Here is a 17,396-nt window from a genome sequence, read left to right on the forward strand (position 1 = left end):
CAAAACACAGAAAATGGATAAAAGAAAAAACCCAGAGTTATTCCCTGGATTGCTTTACCCTACTTCAGTCATGGTTTTTGACACCTTCTAGGTAAGGTTTCCAAGACATGAGTGATGCAGCAAAATGCAAGAAGCAAACAAATCCAACAGACTGGCAGCCTCTGGAGAGGAACTGTACACACACACATCAGGACACTGGCAGCCAGCATTTATAAACACATTTCCTTGCCTTTTTGACACATTATACAGTGTGAGCCACAGTGTGTCCTGGGGAGCTCTTTCCCTGAGCTGGAGATACCTTCCCAGGAGCTGGATGTTTGTCCATGAGCCTGGGCCACCACCTCTGCCCCATCTCTCACTCTGCTCCCTCCTTGGGGTTTATGTGCTTTATATAAATGCATTTATTTACAAAGCATTTCCCAGCTGGAAGAAGCCCTTTGCAGTGGAGAGGGAGATTCCCTTTAGCTGATAGCAAGTGCTTTGGCTGTGTATTTTTCAGAGTGCTCTGAAGTGTGAAGGCTTTTTTGGGTCTGCAGATACACACACGCAGCTTCTTGATGAGATGCTTGGCTTTTCTTTTTGGAGGGCAGCTGGCTGGAACCAAATATTTGGAAGCTCCTTCAATTCATGCAGTTTGATTTTAATGTCACAGAAGTGCTGGGGCTGATTTGCTTCTTTGAGCAGGGATTACACACTGGGGTCTCCCAGTGATCTCTGGCTGCTGCTCATTTCTTGATCTGGAACAGGGGATATGGGTACTGAAATCCTTGTGCTCAATTCTAAAAAGGAAAAAGTTTCCAATGAGCCAGCCAGTCCCTCTTAGTACAGGATGCTCACAGCCCAGTCACACAAGCAGCACCCAGCAGCTCTGCTGAATTAATTTAATTTCTCCATTGGGTGAAGAGAGGGTTGCTCCTCTCTGGTGAGGATTTTAATCTTCTCCAGGAGCTGAGCTGCCTCCACTTTGGGATGTTCCTGTGTGACCACGAGGTAACAGGGCAGCCGCCTTGGCTAGGAAGATTCTTAGTGAATTTTGGGGGCTTTGGGGTGTCTTGTCTGCAAGTGCCCACCTGCCAGCCTGTCACAGTGTGTTTTTCTGTGCATGCCTGCCTGCAGCTCAGTGTGTAATGGTGTGTTTGCTGTGGAGCTGTGCCTGCCTGTCAGTCTGTGCTCGTGGAAGCGAGTGGGTATTTAAGGATCACTGTCTGTCTGCTTGAGTGCAGCAGAATAGGAACAGGCTTTCACTTCTTGTTTAGCTAATAACTACAATTTGGCTTTTCTGATGAAGTTTGAATTCCAGCAGCCAGAGCTGAAGATGGTGATTAGAAGTGCCATTGGGATGCTAACGGATTCTGTCTCCCTCTCCCTGACTTTCTTTTCTCTAGAGCTGAAGTAGTAATAAATGACTCCTCATCTCCAGCTGTTGTTGACAGAAGTAATGAAAGCATTAAGCACAACATTAAACCAGCCTCATCCAAATGGAGACACAACCAGACACTCTCTTTGAAGATCAGGTACTGGTAATTACCTGTAGGACAAGAGACAGATTTGGTCCTCTCCAGTGCAAGCTGGCAAATTGTGTATCATCTAAAGAAGTCAAGGAAGAAATAAAAAGACTTAACTTCCTGCTGAGATAGGCTTCATATCTGTAAACGATTGCTTGGAAATGAGTTCTCAGCTAAGCCAGCTGGCTTGGCAACAACAAAACAAAAAAAAAAGGAGCACTTGAGCCCCTGGTTTTCAGGGCAAGTGGAATTTGTGTGTGCAGGTGATGGGTCACAGAGGGAAGGAGACCCTGAGTCAACTTAGGGACCCTCACTGATGGTGGGTTGACTGTGGTACCTGGCCTGGGCAGGGATGAGTGGAGAGGGAGCAGGCAGTGAGGTGGAGATATCCTTTAGTGAGCTGTGCCTGGAGAGCACGGTCAGATGGACTGGCCACAGAGTGAGGGCAGCCAGGAGGCAAGAGCTCATCTCACACCTGACCAGCTTATCTCTGCACCTCACCTGACAAGGCTCTTTTCTTCCCTGTGCTCAGAAAACAGATCTTGAAGTTCCTGGATGCCGAGAAGGACATTTCAGTGCTGAAGGGGACTCTGAAGCCGGGGGACATCATCCACTACGTCTTTGACAGGGACAGCACCATGAACGTGTCCCAGAACCTGTACGAGCTGCTGCCCCGCACCTCTCCCCTGAAGGGCAAGCAGTTCCCCAGCTGTGCCATCGTGGGCAACTCGGGGGTGCTGCTCAGCAGTGGCTGTGGCCCTGAGATTGATGCTCACAGCTTCGTCATAAGGTAGGCAGGGCACTGCTCCTAAAGCACAGGGGTGTGGTGTTTGTGGGGTCCCCTGTGGCAGGAAGGAAATGAATCTGACTCCATGTTCTGAGAAGGCTAATTTATTTTTACATATTATTTATTTTATTTTATTTTATTTCATTTTATTTCATTTCATTTTATTCTTACATGTTATTTATATTTATATTTATTTATTTACTTACTTACTATATTATATATTTATATTATATTGATATAATCATTAATTATATTATCTCTAATCAATAACTTATAATTGATATAATTTATATATAATTATTGATATAATTTTTATATATAACTATAATATTTATATTAATAACTTACATTGATGTAATTATTAATTATGTTATTTATAATCAATACTTATAACAATCAATTTAATAATTAATTAATTGTGTTGATAAATTTATATATTTATATATTGTGTTTATATATTTATATATTATATATTATTTCTATATTTATTTATATTATTATATTAATTAATTATATCATATCATATATTACATTATATTACATTACATTACACTACATTACATTACATTATACTATACTAAAACTATACTAAAGAATAGAAAAAGGATACTTACAGAAGGCTTAACAAGATACTAATTAAAACTCCTGACTGCTTCCAGTCCCAACACAGCTGGACAGTGATTGGTCATTAAGTAAAAAGAATTCACATGAAACCAATCAAGCAGCCACCTGTTGGATAAACAATCTCCAGCCACATCCCAAAGCAGCAAAACACAGGAGAAGCAACCAGATAATTGTTGTTTTCATTTCTCTCTGAGGCTTCTCAGCTTCCCAGAAGAAATCCTGGCGAAGGGATTTTTCAGAGAATATGATGGTGACACAGAGGGGCCTTGGGAGCAGTGCAGGGGGCTGGAGTCCAGGTCAGCTGGGGCAGCACAGCCTCACGTCCCCATGTGCACTCAGAGTTCTGCTGGAAACCCTTCCACACATCCCCAAGTGCTCCCCATGTATTCTTGTAAGTGCACCTTGTCTCTTCTCATGGTGCACCATTTACCCCCCTCAGCCTCCTCTTCTCTCAGGTTTGTCCTCTTGCAAACAAACCCCATCCTGGGCTGTTACAAACCTGATTCACTTCTGCCCTCAGCACAAGGGTGATACCACACCATGCCCTGGCACCACATGCCCAGGTGTGACACTCCCTGTGTCCCCTCTGTCCCCAGTGCTGCACTGCCCCAGGGACCTGCAGCAGACATCCTGAGCCCTGCTGGGACACACCAAATTCACTTCTGGAGGTATCTGAAGTGGAGAGGAGGAGCTCCTGCCCTCCCAGCCCCATGCCCCTGTTAGCTGAGAGGCTGTGGAATCCACAGATGATTTATGTACATGCAGACATTTGTTTTCTGGTGAGTCTATTACAAGGACAGCCCAATCCATCAGTGGCTCACAGAGGCGGTGCTGGTGTGACGTGGGAATGAGGATAATGTCACCTCTGTCCCCCTCTCAAGCCCTGCTGCTCCAGCTGCCTGGCTGCTGGCAGCTCCAGCCTGCCCACAGGGGACAGAGCATCATCCTCAACTGGAACACAATGAGCAGAGGGAAAAACTGCTTACTGTGGTTCTGGCAAAGTTCAGTGAGGGGCATTCGTGTCGGGCAGCAAAATTGCAGGATAAAAGCTTTTCTGGATGTGAGGATGGGGATTTTGAGCAGTTTCTCTCCAGCTATGTGCTGGTGCAGGTCTGGCACAGACACACTTCCCATTGTAGGTTGTCTGAGCCACTGCTGGAGCCTGCAGCTTCCTGAGGAAGGTTTGCTCCATCCAGGCAGCCTTTTCAGCAGGGTTGGCAGTGACCAGTGACTGCGTCTGTGTCCAGGATACAGCTCCAATGTTTATTTTTACTGAATTAACTCCTGTGATGAGTCAATCAAAAGGCCCCCACGCCAGTAGCTGGATTTTCCTTTAGTTTTCCCATCTGTAAGTAGGGAAAACAGTAATAATATCTGATTATCAAGGCAGATGCTTAGGATGCAATTCCTGCTTATTAAATACTGTAACTTCACTGTCAAACACCACAGCAGAGCATTCGGTGTGCAAACACATGGGTAGCCTCTGGTTTTTAGGATGCTGGTGGACCATCTCCTGCATCTCCCCATCAGCTGGTTCCCAGTGCCATTTGCACTGTGCCATGGGCATGGCACAGACACAGATGATCCCCCTGAAGGAGCTGTAGGAAACCGCTCTAAAACCAGGGTGATTTGTTGGCACTTTGTCCCACAGGCCCTCAGCCCTCACTCTGCTGTGGCACAGGAGATCAAGATACATGGCCCGCAACCCACATGTACAATCTGAGAGGAGGCGCCAATGAACACTACAGAAAAAGGGTTTTTTGAGGGTCACAACCTCCAGACAGCCAGACCCTGTGGAGACCATGTCCTGGCATCCCCCTCCTGCTGGTGTCAATGTCATCATGGTGCCACCAGGTCTGCTGTTTGCAGAGACTCACCAGGGGAGAAAAGGCCTTTGGGATAATGTTACTCCAGCAGGGCTGGAATTAAGAGGCAAGTGCTTTCCTTGTGTGGAAAAGGCTGTTTTGTCTAAAATCTGCCGTGAGAGCAGAGACAGGAGCTTTGTTGCTGATGCTATTTTTGAGAGGCACCAGAAGAGCCGCCACTCCCTGCAAACCACTGAGGTGACACCACAGTGACTGACACTAGCCTTGTCCCAGGGGGACATGTGTGCACATGGGGATGGTGGCTGAGATGGAGATGGCTCATCATCACTAATTTACTGCAGAGGGTCATTCTCCCTCCTCTTCCTCCCAAAAGCGCGGGCGAACGGGCACGATGTCACCAGCCCTGGCTTTTGGCACCACTCCCCCCTCATGCCTGTCACTGCCCTCTCTCAGTGCATTAAACAGAGCTGCTGGGTGTTCTCCTTTGCAGGTGCAACCTGGCCCCCGTGCAGGAGTACTCCCAGGACGTGGGCATGAAGACAGACCTGGTGACCATGAACCCCTCGGTGATCCAGCGCGCCTTCGAGGACCTGGTGAACGAGACGTGGCGGGAGAAGCTGCTGCAGCGCCTGCACAGCCTCAACGGCAGCATCCTCTGGATCCCTGCCTTCATGGCCAAGGGGGGCAAGGAGAGGGTGGAGTGGGTCAACGAGCTCATCCTGAAGCACCACATCAACGTCAGGACTGCCTACCCCTCGCTGCGCCTGCTGCACGCGGTCCGAGGGTGAGCGCCGCTCTGCTGAGCTCCAGCCTGCATCCCCTGGGCTGGAGAGGGATCCCCGGGCTGGTGGGATCCCCAGGCTTGAGGCATCCACAGATTGTTTTCCTGCAGGAAAACAGCACCAGTTGTTCCCTTCTGCAGACGATGAGGGAGGATGGGGTGGTGGATGGTCCCTAGATAAGTGTGGTATTTGTGAGGTCCTCAGGACAGAGAGGGAATTGAGAATCTGACTTTGTGTTCTCAGAAGGCTGGTATGGTATGGTATAATATAATATAATAAATATAATATAATATAATATAATATAATATAATATAATATAATATAATATAATATAATATAATATAATATAATATAATATAATATAATATAATATAATATAATATAATATAATATAATATAATATAATATAATGTTAATATTAATATTTTAACGTCTTCATTAAAATTTCTATTTAATATTACTTATAATAATTTATATTTAATATTGGTATTTATATCTAGCATTAATATAATTAGTATATATTATATATAATATAATATATAATTTATATTGTATAATATGAGATATATTATAATATATAATTTATATTATATGATACGAGATATATTATATTATATTATATTATATTATATTATATTATATTATATTATATTATATTATATTATATTATATTATATTATATTATATTATATTATATTATATTATATTATATTATATTATATTATATTATGCTATACTAAAACTATACCAAAGAATAGAGAAAAGATACTTACAGAAGGCTTAACAAGAATGAATAATAAAAGCTGGTCACTGCTTCCAAAGTCCCAACACAGCTGGACCGTGATAGGTCATTAAGTTAAAACAATTCTCATGTTGGATAAACAATCTCCAGCCACATTCCAAAGCAGCAAAACACCGGAGAAGCAATCAGATAATTATTGTTTTCATCCCTCTCTGAGGCTTCTCAGCTTCCCAGGAGAAGAATCCCGGTTAAAGAGGATTTTTCAGAAAATGTGACAGTGGCAGATAAGAACTTGTGAGCAGGGGCTCCCCACTGTGCTCTTTGAGGGCTTTTGGCAATATCCAAACCTCCAGGGCTTTCCTGGGGCATCACCACAACTCCCAAGGCTGTGGTTAGGGCTTTCCTTGGAGAAATGGGTGTGCACTGAGCTAGCCATGAGATTTGTCACCTTGTGCTTCAGTGACACAGGTCTGACACAGCTCCTCAAGTCAGGGAGCTCCTGTGTGAGCCTGGCTGGGAGGGCAGTGACATGGTCTGGTCCTGCTGGTCACATAAACAGAGCCAGGTGCTGGTGACTGGGTTTGCTCTGAAGGAAAGAAAGGTTCTTTCTGTTCTCTGCCTGATCTTCAGGAGACACAGCTGTGGTGGGAATGAGAAAAGAAAGAAAATGAAAGAAAGAGAGCCCCAGGGGTGAGATTTTCATGTAAATGACTTGGGAATGGGGTAGGCTCTTGCTTTTGTGCCTAATTTCTCTAGGAAGATCATGATTCTTTAAGCATTTAGGGAGTTGAGGCAGAAGTGACTTTTGCTGGAGATGACTTATGGCAGCAGTTGTCCTCTGATCCTGACCAGACCCCGTTAATCTCACAGGATGACAATTTCCTGGTGTAGCTGGTGCTCCCACCATTAAAAAGCCTCAGCAGTAATGTTCCTTGATTTCTTTGAGCTCTTCTCCTGCACATCTCTGAGTCTCAGCTGGTCCCTGCTGGTGTTTCCTGTCCCAGCTCAGGCTGTGTCAGTGCTGGCGGTGGGTTGGGGACAGGTTTTGGGGTCGTTTCAGCCAGGAGCAAGCCCAAGGAGGGGCTCTAGGGCAGCCTGGGAGGAGTGGAGTGGCTCCATGGTGCCTCACAGGCAGCAGTAACCAGCAAGTACCACTTCTGCCCCAAGTGTTAGAGGCTGCCCTGGGCCAGAGAGGGAAGTTCTCTCACAGAAAACACTGGCTTTGAGGTAAAGAAAGGGAAGGAAATGATGCCACAACTCACAGAAGGGGAAGACAGGAAGGGAAAAAAAAATCCCACAACCCAAATTCAGAGCTATTTCTAGCCATAATTGACTTACTTTCATCTGTCAAAATAGAATTAAGCTGCTGTAATAAGCCCTCTAAATCAACAGGCTGCTAATCCTGTGCTGGCAACCATTCCCAGTGCCAGAAAGTTCCCATAGGAAGCTTTGCAGAGGAGTTGGCAAGGGTTAGGCATCCCTTTCCCATGGGAGAGGAGGATGCCTTCACAAGCTGAGCTGCTGGGCTTATCTTCCAGCTCACAGCATCTCGCTGGCCCCTCTGTGTCCCTGTGGTCCAGCTGGGCTGGCTGGCACGCACTGGCTGTCCCTGGTTGGAGCCACCACCTGTGGCTGGCAGGAGCTGCCTGGCTGCAGGAGGGGCAGGGATTTTGGGAGAAGCCCTGGGGCTCAGTGCTGTGTCGTGCACGGAGCAACGCAGGCATGGCCTGGAGCAGGGACTTCCTGGAATCCTGGAATCTTTCCTTTCTTCCTGGAATCCTTCCTTCCTGGAATCCTGGAATCTTTCCTGGAATCCTTCCTTGCTGGAATCCTGGAATCCTTCCTGGAATGCTGTAAACCTTCCTGGAATCCATCCTTTCTTCTTGGAATCCTTCCTGGAATCCTTCCTTGCTGGAATCCTGGAATCTTCCTGGAATCCTTCCTTCCTTTCTGGAATCCTCCCTTCCTTCTCTCTTGGAATCCTTCCTGGAATCCTTCCTTGCTGGAATCCTGGAATCTTCCTGGAATCCTCCCTTCCTTCTCTCTTGGAATCCTTCCTGGAATCCTTCCTTCCTTCCTTCCCTCTTGGAATCCTTCCTGGAATCCTTCCTTCCTGGAATCCTGGAATCTCCCTGGAATCCTTCCTTCCTTCCTGGAATCCCTCCTTCCTTCCTGGAAACCTTCCTGGAATAGTTCCTTCCATGAATCCTGGAATCTTCCTGAAATCCTTCCTTCTTTCCTGGAATCTTCCCTTCCTTCTCTCTTGGAATCCTTCCTGGAATTCTTCCTTCCTTCCTTCCTTCCCTCTTGGAATCCTTCCTTCCTTCTTGGAGTCCTTCCTTCCTCTTGGAATCCTTTCTGGAATCCTTCCTTCCTGGAATCCTCTCTTCCTTCTTTCAGTGTAACTCCACTGGGCTCTCATGCAGGGAATGGGGTTTTGTGCTTCTCAGAACGCCCAGGGGCTCGGAGAGGTGCAGCCAGTGAGGGCAGCAGGCACCTGAGGTGAGCTGGGGGTGCTGCAGGTGGCTGGTGCTGGTGTCAGAGCCCAGGGTCCTGGTTGGAAACGCATCCAAGCCCTCCCTAGGCTGCTCACCGTGCTGGGGCAGGGCCAGGAGGCTCCTGGCAGCACTAATTCGATTATAACCAAGGGGCCAGTGCTGATCCTCGTCAGGGATTGCCCTCCAAGCCACGGGAGCTGCTGCCTGACCTGCCCTGATGCTCTCACACTCATCAGCAGCAAAACAAGGATGCCCACTGATTAGCAATTAGTCTAATGAGAAGTGCAGCCCCCTCGGAAAGGCAGAGCTGATGGGAGCGCTGCAGCACTGACCCAGGAGCTCACAGAGGGCTCACCCAGGGCTGGGGGTGAGGGGCTGGGCTGTTCTCAGTCACTGTTAACCCTTTCCTTGGTGCAAGTTTGGAACTTGTGTGGATTTGAGTGACTGAGGCAGAACTGAATGAACTGGGCACAGCTCAGGGAGGTGGGTGATGAGCTTGGTGCTGTGTAGGAAATCTCTCAGGTACCAATTGACCATCTGCTCAGGGTAATTGAGGTGATGTGGTTTGGGGTGAGGGAGTCCTTCCTCAGGACCAGAATCACCAGGAGTTTGCTTATCCATCTTCTGTGTCACTGTCCAGTTCCTAGGATCATATTTTTGCTTTTGAAAGGTATGGTCTCCTCTGTCTCTGCAGCTCTCTCTGTGCTGGTTCATAGCACTGTGGTTTTATTTGACAGATCTGAGATTTGTGAAGCAAATACATTTTGTGGCTTGTGGTGTGCAGCAGAGAATGAAAAACCCACAAATCCCCTCAGCACATCCCTCTGTGCTGCAGTGGGCTGCTGCTGCAGAGAGGTCCCATCTTCTCCCTTTTTGGATAAAACTACCTTTTACCATCTAACTTGAGTTGATTTTGAACTCACAAAGAAATAAGAAATGGGGGAAGTTTTCCAGACAAGGCACCCCTAATTTTTTTTTTCCAAGGAATAGCGCTTTCTACAAAGGCTGACATCTCAGCCAACTTCAATTAGGCCACAAAAGTGTTGCCTTTCCTTTCTCCACTACCAGCAAAACACATTTGTGAGCCCTTGACTTCTCCTTGAACCACGGTATTTATTGTCCTGCTCTGCTTTCCCTCAAACCAAAACTCATTTCAAGTGGCAATTGAGCCTTTTTCCTATAATTTTCAGTGCATTTTGGGGCATTTGTAGAGGGTGCATTGCCGAGATAAGTAAAAAGCATTTGGTTTTGTTGTCCTTAACAGCATCATTTGAGACATCACCTTTCAAGCTGTGAGGGTGCTTTAAATGTTTGCTGATAGTGGCAGGCTTTTCTCACACCTTCAGCTCTCACCAGGAGGGGAGAGAGCCTTGAGCATTGCAGTGCAGGAGCTCAGAAAGGAGCCAGGTCACCCCCAGGGATGGAGAGGGGACAGTTTGGTGGCAGCTCCTGTTTGTTTCAGGGTGTGTGGATGCTTTGCTTTGCAGTGGTTCCATGAAATGTCCCCTGAGCAATTCCTCTGGCACGGGGAGCAAGCAAACCCCTTACAAGGTGCCTGTTAGTGTCTCCAAAAATCCTTGTAATCCCCATTGCCAAGCAGCTTTCGCTAGAGAAGTAACATGGAATGCAGGCAGAGAGGGGAAATAATTGTGTTGGGAGATTTGTCTGTCACTGCTTGCAGGGAATTCAGGGCCGTGTTTCACTTTGTCTGATCTGCTCTAGCATTTCTCACTGTGTCCATCACAAGGGGCTCTTGGCAGTAACCAATTCCAGCCCCATAAGATTTTGTTAAGGGCTTCTTGAGGGAGAAAAAAAAAAATTAAAAATCAATCAACCTTCCAGCTCCTTGGCTTGGTCTCCCAGTAGGTTTAAATCCAAGCAGCTGTGACAGCTGTTGTGTGCTCTTCAGGACAATCATGCACTCAGAATCCTCAGTTTCTCCTGACCTGTTCCTTCCACTGCATCCCTCCACAGCCTCTGCTTTTCTCTAACACATCACTCAGCTCCTGCTTTTCCTTTTCTCTTTTCCTTTTTTTCTCCCAGCTCTGTTTTTCTCACCCTCTGTCTCAGGGTTGTTTCTGCTGTGCCCAGCAGTGTCAGGCCAGCATCAGTCACTTGTGGGTTTTCCAAAGCAGCTCCTTCATGCTTCCTCCCTGATGGAGTTTCATGCTGACAGAGGCTCCTCTGAAATACCTGCTCTGGGGTCTTGTGCCTTAAAGCCCTTCCCCTAAACATTAAATAAATGGTTTAAGAATTGTGCTCCTGCACTCAGATAAAGCAAAAGGATGTCCAAAGGGTGCAGGGAGAGAAAACAGCCATTCACAAGTGTGTGGGTGGAGTGGGGTGTGAGGGGGAGCTGTGAACACCCATAAAGCCATGTGTGGGTTAGATCAGTGGAAATCCTGCAGAAAAAGCCCTTGTGTGAGCTGTTATCCTCTCCTCTCCTGCACTTGAGGCACCTTGAACCCGAGCTGTGGTGTGTCTGCACTGGGGGCCCGAGAGAGTCAATTTGTTCCTGTTAATCTGGAAGATTCAGTCTTTTCTTTTTCAAAAGAAGTGGAGGGGCATAGAAAGGAAAGGTGAAAGAAAGAAGGTTATTCTCAATTATTTTCCCTTTTTGTCTGTTTAGAAAAGCTTTAACTCGAGGGTATTGAGTACCATAGTGTTTGAAAAAACATCACAGCTCAAGATCTGGAGGAGAGTTTTTTATCTGAGAGTTTTTTATCTCATTTGCTTGTGCCAAGTCACCAAAGGCAGAACCAGGCTACATGGTCTGGATCCAGTCTAGACAAGGGGGCTGGGTTTGGTGTTTGGGCTTTGCCCAGCCTGTGGATAAAGCCCAGCTGACACCAGAGGCAGTTTTTGGAGTCAGTGTTAGCATTGGATGGGACATTGGATGGGGACATGCCCATTCCTGCTTGCCCAGCACAGCTCTCATCACTGCTTGTGGCTGTTCTGGTGGAGGTGACAGAGGAAACTCCATACTTGGACAGGAAAAGGGCTGGGAAAATGCTGAATGGGGGATATCAGCTGCTCCCTGAGCTCCAGCACTTCATCTCCATCCACCCAGCTCTGGGTTCTGTCCCCCCTGCAGCAGCCTCAGTCGGGGCACTCACTCTGGTTATCTGTGCCTGGTTTCCCTGGCTGTTCCTGGAGCAAGGTGTGTGTGGCAGCCTGATAAAACACTGCTGCCACTCAAGGAGCAGCACCTCCACAACAGCCTGTGTTTATATCACCCTTTTATGAATTAGCTTTTTTAAAAGAGTCCCAAATTCCATTATTTCAGCTATTCTGATTTGTATCATGAAATAATGCAGCTGATAACTGCTGAAATTTGATTTCTTCGTTGACCTATGTCTTTTATTCATTTCATCAGGGCAATGGATTTTTTGTTAATTTTTTCCTGTGGGTTAACCCTTACCAGGAGGTTTAGGTTTTTCTCAGGCGTGTCAGGTTGGTGAGCAGGGAGAAGACCCCTGCCCTCTCTAGCATGAATGCTGCATCAGGGAGGAGTTCTGCATTCCAGCCCAGATCCAGGCCAGGCTCTTCTGCCCACATTCAGTGATGCTGGGGAGGATGAGCACTCTCAGGGTGGTGTGGCTCCTGCTCCAGGTGAGCAGTGGGGAGGTGCCACCTTCCCTGGCTCATGTGGCAGCTGTGACACTGCCTAGGGCAGTGCCAGTGTTGCCTCCTGCACGATTCCCACCGGGCTCTGAGGTCCCAGCACAGCAGTTTCCTTCCCTGAGAAAAGGCCCCTGGCAGAGATTCTGCCTTAGGAACCTTCTGATCATCTCCATTGAGGATGAGGAGATGAGGAGCAGCCAGAACCATCTCCCAGCTGGAGGATGAGACTCTCTGAGCTGCTCTTGTTCATTCTCAGTTCAAGAAGGTGTCGGGGCTTGTGTCTAGGCAGCCTCCTTACAGAAGATGGCCTTGAAGATCTGATGGCATTTTCCATCTGTCACCACCATGATCTGAAACCAGAGCTGTCTCAGGCAGTGTTTCTCTGACAGAATCATGGCTCCTGTTCTGATCCTCATTCTGCTCAGGCTCCTGCCTATCTCCTGCATCCACCCCTGAGGGTTTATTTACAGACACAGCACCAGCTCCTCACTGGGAGAACAGCTCTTAGAACACAGGTATTGGGTTTCAGGACTGCTCTTTGCTCTTCTCTTTTAATTGCTGTCTCTTTCCATAAAATGTTGCAGTTAATAGTTATGGTGATTGGTGTAGCCAGTTTGAAAAATAATTACTGCCTGCTTCGAGATTATCTTTCCTCCTAATTAAAATCCTGGACCTCACATATTAAAGGTGTGCTGTTGACACAGCATCCCATGTGCGCCCAGACAACCTCATTTGGATTTACAGAATTAATTAGGTTTTATTTCCATCCCCAGCTGTTCTCTCCTGCACCAGGGTTGTGGCTGCTGTCTCAGCTGGACAGTGGTGGGAGAGATAAGAGGAAGGTCTTGCATATTTCCCATCACAAACCAGTCATTAAAAAGTATTTCCCAGACCTCAGCAGAGGATTTCCCACCTTCACTGTGCAGGAAACAAATTGCAGGAGCTGTGGCATGGCCTGTTTTGTGGATTGGGCATTATGTGTTATGTTCTGTCATCCCTGTGGGTGGTTTGGGACAGCCTGAAGTCCCTCACCCCCTCTCAAAGCTGCACTGAGAATTTATAATGCTGCATGAGTGAGGTTTTTGAAATGCCCTGCCTGCAACAGAGGGAAACACAGGCAAAAGAGCCAGGTTTTAATTTTCATTATTAAAAAATGACCTGTCAGTGTATTATCGAGTGAGTGCTCACTAGCTGCATTTGGTGAGGTGGATACACTGGGCTGTGTTAGGGCTGGTTTAGGGTGTTGGTTTGTGCACACTTGTTGGGATTGGTGAGGATTTTGTGTGTGCTGGGCTGCAGAGGTCAGCATGTGTCTGTAGGGTGCTTCAGTGCCCGACCCAGGTCATTTTTCTCATTGTTAATATGCATGAAACTGCATGGTCACATGCATGGCCTGTGCCTCTGCACAAGCATCATTTCATCCTGCTGCCAGGGTCCTTGGATATTCATGGAGTGTTTACAGCCTCTCAGCAGAACACAAAAGTCAGTGTTTTGGGAGGGCAAAAGGTCACCAGTATTTTTCTGTGTGGTAAATTGTTAGAAATGAGAGTTTTGAGGCTAAAGCAGCTGCAGGACAAACCCAGACAGTTGTCCTTCCCTCAAAGCCAGCTGCTTAATATGACTTGACGGTTCCTCCCAGGTGGCTTCCCTGCTGCATGAGGAGACCCTAATTCACGGTGTTAAATGGTTGTGATAATCTCCCATTTCCCTCTGCACACTGGGGGGCTAATGTGCTTACCCATAAACTCATCAAGGAGGCTGCTTTATGGATACCTGTGGGAGCAGGTGGCTGTGGCACTGCAGAGAGCTCTGCCGGCTCCCCCAGCACAGCCCCGTGGCTGGGCAAGCACAGGAAATGCTGATTTTTCTGCTTTTCCCCCAGTTTCTTGCTCTGTTTTTGTGCTGGATGCCAGCATGAGCCAGGCAAACATCTCCTTCCCAAAACATCATATTCGTCCTTTGCTTGAACACCCCTGGGTGTGCCACCCCAAAAAACTGTCCCTGTGCCCTTCCTGCATGTGCTGAGGAGGTCACTCTGCTTCCAGAATTTGATTCACCAGAAAAGTCAATTTTTTTTCTCTTATCTGGCTGAGAACAAGCAAGCACGTTTTGTGCCTGTGTTGCTAAATTTTAATGGCTTTCTTGAAAAGCTAATTTGCAGGATTAAGGCTTGGCTCTCCCAAGGGTTCCTGCTGTCTGAGCACCAGACCCTCAGGAGCCCAGCAGAAAGTGCAAATGAGGAGCAAGGCACTTCCTGGGGCTCCACTGCCACTGCAGGACCTGCCTCAGGATCCCAAACACCTGGAGAGGGCACAGAAGTGCCACGTGCTCTGTTTGTCCAAGGGGCTGCCAGTCACTCACCTTTAAAAATAATCCAAGGGCTCAGAGAGGCTGGGGCACAGCAGGATGTGCTGCCTGATCCAGCCCTGCCTGCTCTGGGGCAGTTTTGGCATCACACATGCCGGGGGAGGAGGGACTGTGCCTGATGGGGATATTTTCTACCTCCCCAAACCGTTTCCTTTCTCATTTTGCTCCTCTGACAGTGTTTTCCTGAGCAAAGCAGATAAGTTGCTTTTGCAATAAATACAGGGCGCTGGAAACATCATCTTACAGGATGTTGATTCTGCAATAATTTTTATCAGCAGCCCAAAATGCCACAGCTGATACCATTTCTGCTGCTGCATCACTCCATCCCTCCATGTTCCGCTGTTCTTTTTGCCATCCCTCATAAAAACTAACGTGCTTCCCAGCAGTGAGCACAGCTGACCTCCATATCTCACATTTTCTGTTGCAGTGTGCCATATTGTGTGTCTGATGGGCTCGTGCTGCCCAGGGTGGTGATGAATCTTGGTCCAGGATCACAGCAGCAGTGGCTGGGTGTAATGGGAACTCAGCAGTGCATTTTAGCTCTTTCAGCCTGGTGACCCTTTGTTCCAAGGCAGATGTTTTTCTAGCCCTGTCGTGTTTGCTGTCAGAGCAAAATCTCCATTCATCAATGAAAGCCATCAGCATGTGTTTGACTGTGTCTGCTTTGAGGGCTTGTTGGAGTCTACTTGACATGTGGATGCTTTGGTCTGTGGTATTGATCTCCAGGGTTGATTGGAAGATAATTGTAGGCTGAAGTACCCAGGGCCACTGTTGCAAGCAATTTGTTTTTCATAAAGGATTGTCGAGGCACGAGATGCTTCAGTGCCATGGCAACAAGTGAGATGTAACCAGCAGGCAGAGAGCAGGAGCATGCAGTCCCTGGAGAGGCTTTTCCTTGGCATGGAGAGCCCTGCCAGTCACAATCCTCTCGCTTTGCATCACCAATACATCTCAGTGAGGGGCTGGAGAGGCAGAAGGTGCAGAGTAGGGTGTGCTGTGTGAATAGCAGACTCCGTGTCCCTTTGCAGGTACTGGCTGACCAACAAGGTCAGAATCCTCTCACTTGGCATCACCAATACACCTCAGTGAGGGGCTGGAGAGGGAGAAGGTGCAGGGCAGGGTGTGCTGTGTGAATAACAGGCTCCAGGGTGTGCTGTGTGACTAACAGGCTCCATGTCCCTTTGCAGGTACTGGCTGACCAACAAGGTGCACATCAAGCGCCCCACCACCGGCCTCCTCATGTACACCCTGGCCACCCGCTTCTGCAACCAGATCTATCTCTATGGCTTCTGGCCCTTCCCCCTGGACCAGAACCAGAACCCAGTCAAGTACCACTACTACGACAGCCTCAAGTACGGCTACACCTCGCAGGCCAGCCCGCACACCATGCCCCTGGAGTTCAAAGCCTTAAAGACGCTGCACCAGCAAGGAGCCTTGAAGCTGACTGTGGGGGAGTGTGATGGGGCCACGTAGGCTGGTCCCCAGGCACGTTCCTGCACAGCCACAGGAGGAGGGAGGGGGCAGAAAGGACGAGTGGTGCCTGGCGGGGTTGGTCACCTTCGTTTGGGCGACACAAATATATCTACGTGGTACCTATTATATATTGACCTGAGTGTTATAACTGTTTGGTGTTCACCAAGGGAGGGGCAGGAGAGATGCAGGGGCGTCTCACAGGACTGGCCTGGGCAAGACCCCCCCTTGCTGTGGGGCTTGCTGGACTCGAGGGGTGTTTGCCTTGCACGGGAGAGGTGTGGAGGTGGCCTTGGTTCCTGCGGGGTGTTGGGGATGGTGACCGTGAGCCGTTTGTCGTGACTGGTGCCAGGTTGGTAGTTAGTTTGTTTGGCCAAGGGCAGCGAGGTGTGTCCTTGGCCCCGTGCTCGTGGCGGGGAGGGGAAGGGGAAGGGGCAGGGAGGGGGTGGGCAGGGAAGGTTTGTTGGTGGCTCTCACAGCCCAGGGTCCTGTGGCGCCGAGCGGGAGCCGGGTCCTGCCCTGCAGGGATCAGTGCCCAGATCCATCCAAACACAGGGTGGGCACAGCCTTGGGAGCAGGGGAAGCCTCTGGGGCTGCAGGAGGTGGCAGGGAGCAGAGCTGAGCTGATCCCATGACACTCACACCTGTGTGAGGGGCTGCAGAGAGGCGCTGGGCAGGAGGATGGAGAGGAGGATGCTGAATGTGGTGAGGAGGATGCTGAATGTGGTGAGGAGGATGCTGAAGGTGTATTTCTCGTCCTTTTCTGAGGAGCAGAGATGCTGGAATGTCACAGGAAGGAGCTTTGCTGCCACAAAGCAGCACCATTAGTATTGAGCAGTCTCACCGTGTCACAAGGACACCCAGCATCTGTCAGGGCTTGTGAAAACCATAAGTATATCCAGCTCTAATTCCTCAAATTCCCAACTGTTCCCTCTAAGCAGCCTGCCTTCTTTCCTCCTCCAAAAACTGCCAAAATATGGATGATAGGCCTAGACCCAGCCAAGCAGAAAGACCACAGGACTTCAAGGGACTTTTTCAAGTCTAAATAATTTATTTTCAGTTTCTCCCCGAAGAGCCAGCACACTGTGCTGAATTCCTGGAGTCCCACTCTGTCAGTCCTTTCAAGCCCTAATTATCTCTCACTCCCAACAGTTAAATAGGATGTCAGATG

General features: G+C 48.2%; 1 protein-coding gene across 1 annotated transcript in view; it reads left to right on the forward strand.

Annotated features, from left to right (window-relative positions):
• Positions 1 to 16,636, forward strand: part of ST8SIA2 (ST8 alpha-N-acetyl-neuraminide alpha-2,8-sialyltransferase 2) — a 30,140-nt gene extending 13,504 nt beyond the window's left edge. Inside the window, exons 3-6 of the mRNA XM_058033092.1 lie at positions 1,386 to 1,514; positions 2,038 to 2,295; positions 5,233 to 5,526; positions 15,943 to 16,636. Coding sequence (XP_057889075.1) covers positions 1,386 to 1,514; positions 2,038 to 2,295; positions 5,233 to 5,526; positions 15,943 to 16,228 — 967 coding nt within the window. The 3' untranslated portion in view covers positions 16,229 to 16,636. The remainder of the gene's footprint in view (positions 1 to 1,385; positions 1,515 to 2,037; positions 2,296 to 5,232; positions 5,527 to 15,942) is intronic.
• The last annotated feature ends 760 nt before the right edge of the window (positions 16,637 to 17,396 follow it).

Source organism: Melospiza georgiana, chromosome 13 (genome assembly GCF_028018845.1).
Source record: "Melospiza georgiana isolate bMelGeo1 chromosome 13, bMelGeo1.pri, whole genome shotgun sequence".
NCBI classification, from domain to species: Eukaryota; Metazoa; Chordata; class Aves; order Passeriformes; family Passerellidae; genus Melospiza; species Melospiza georgiana.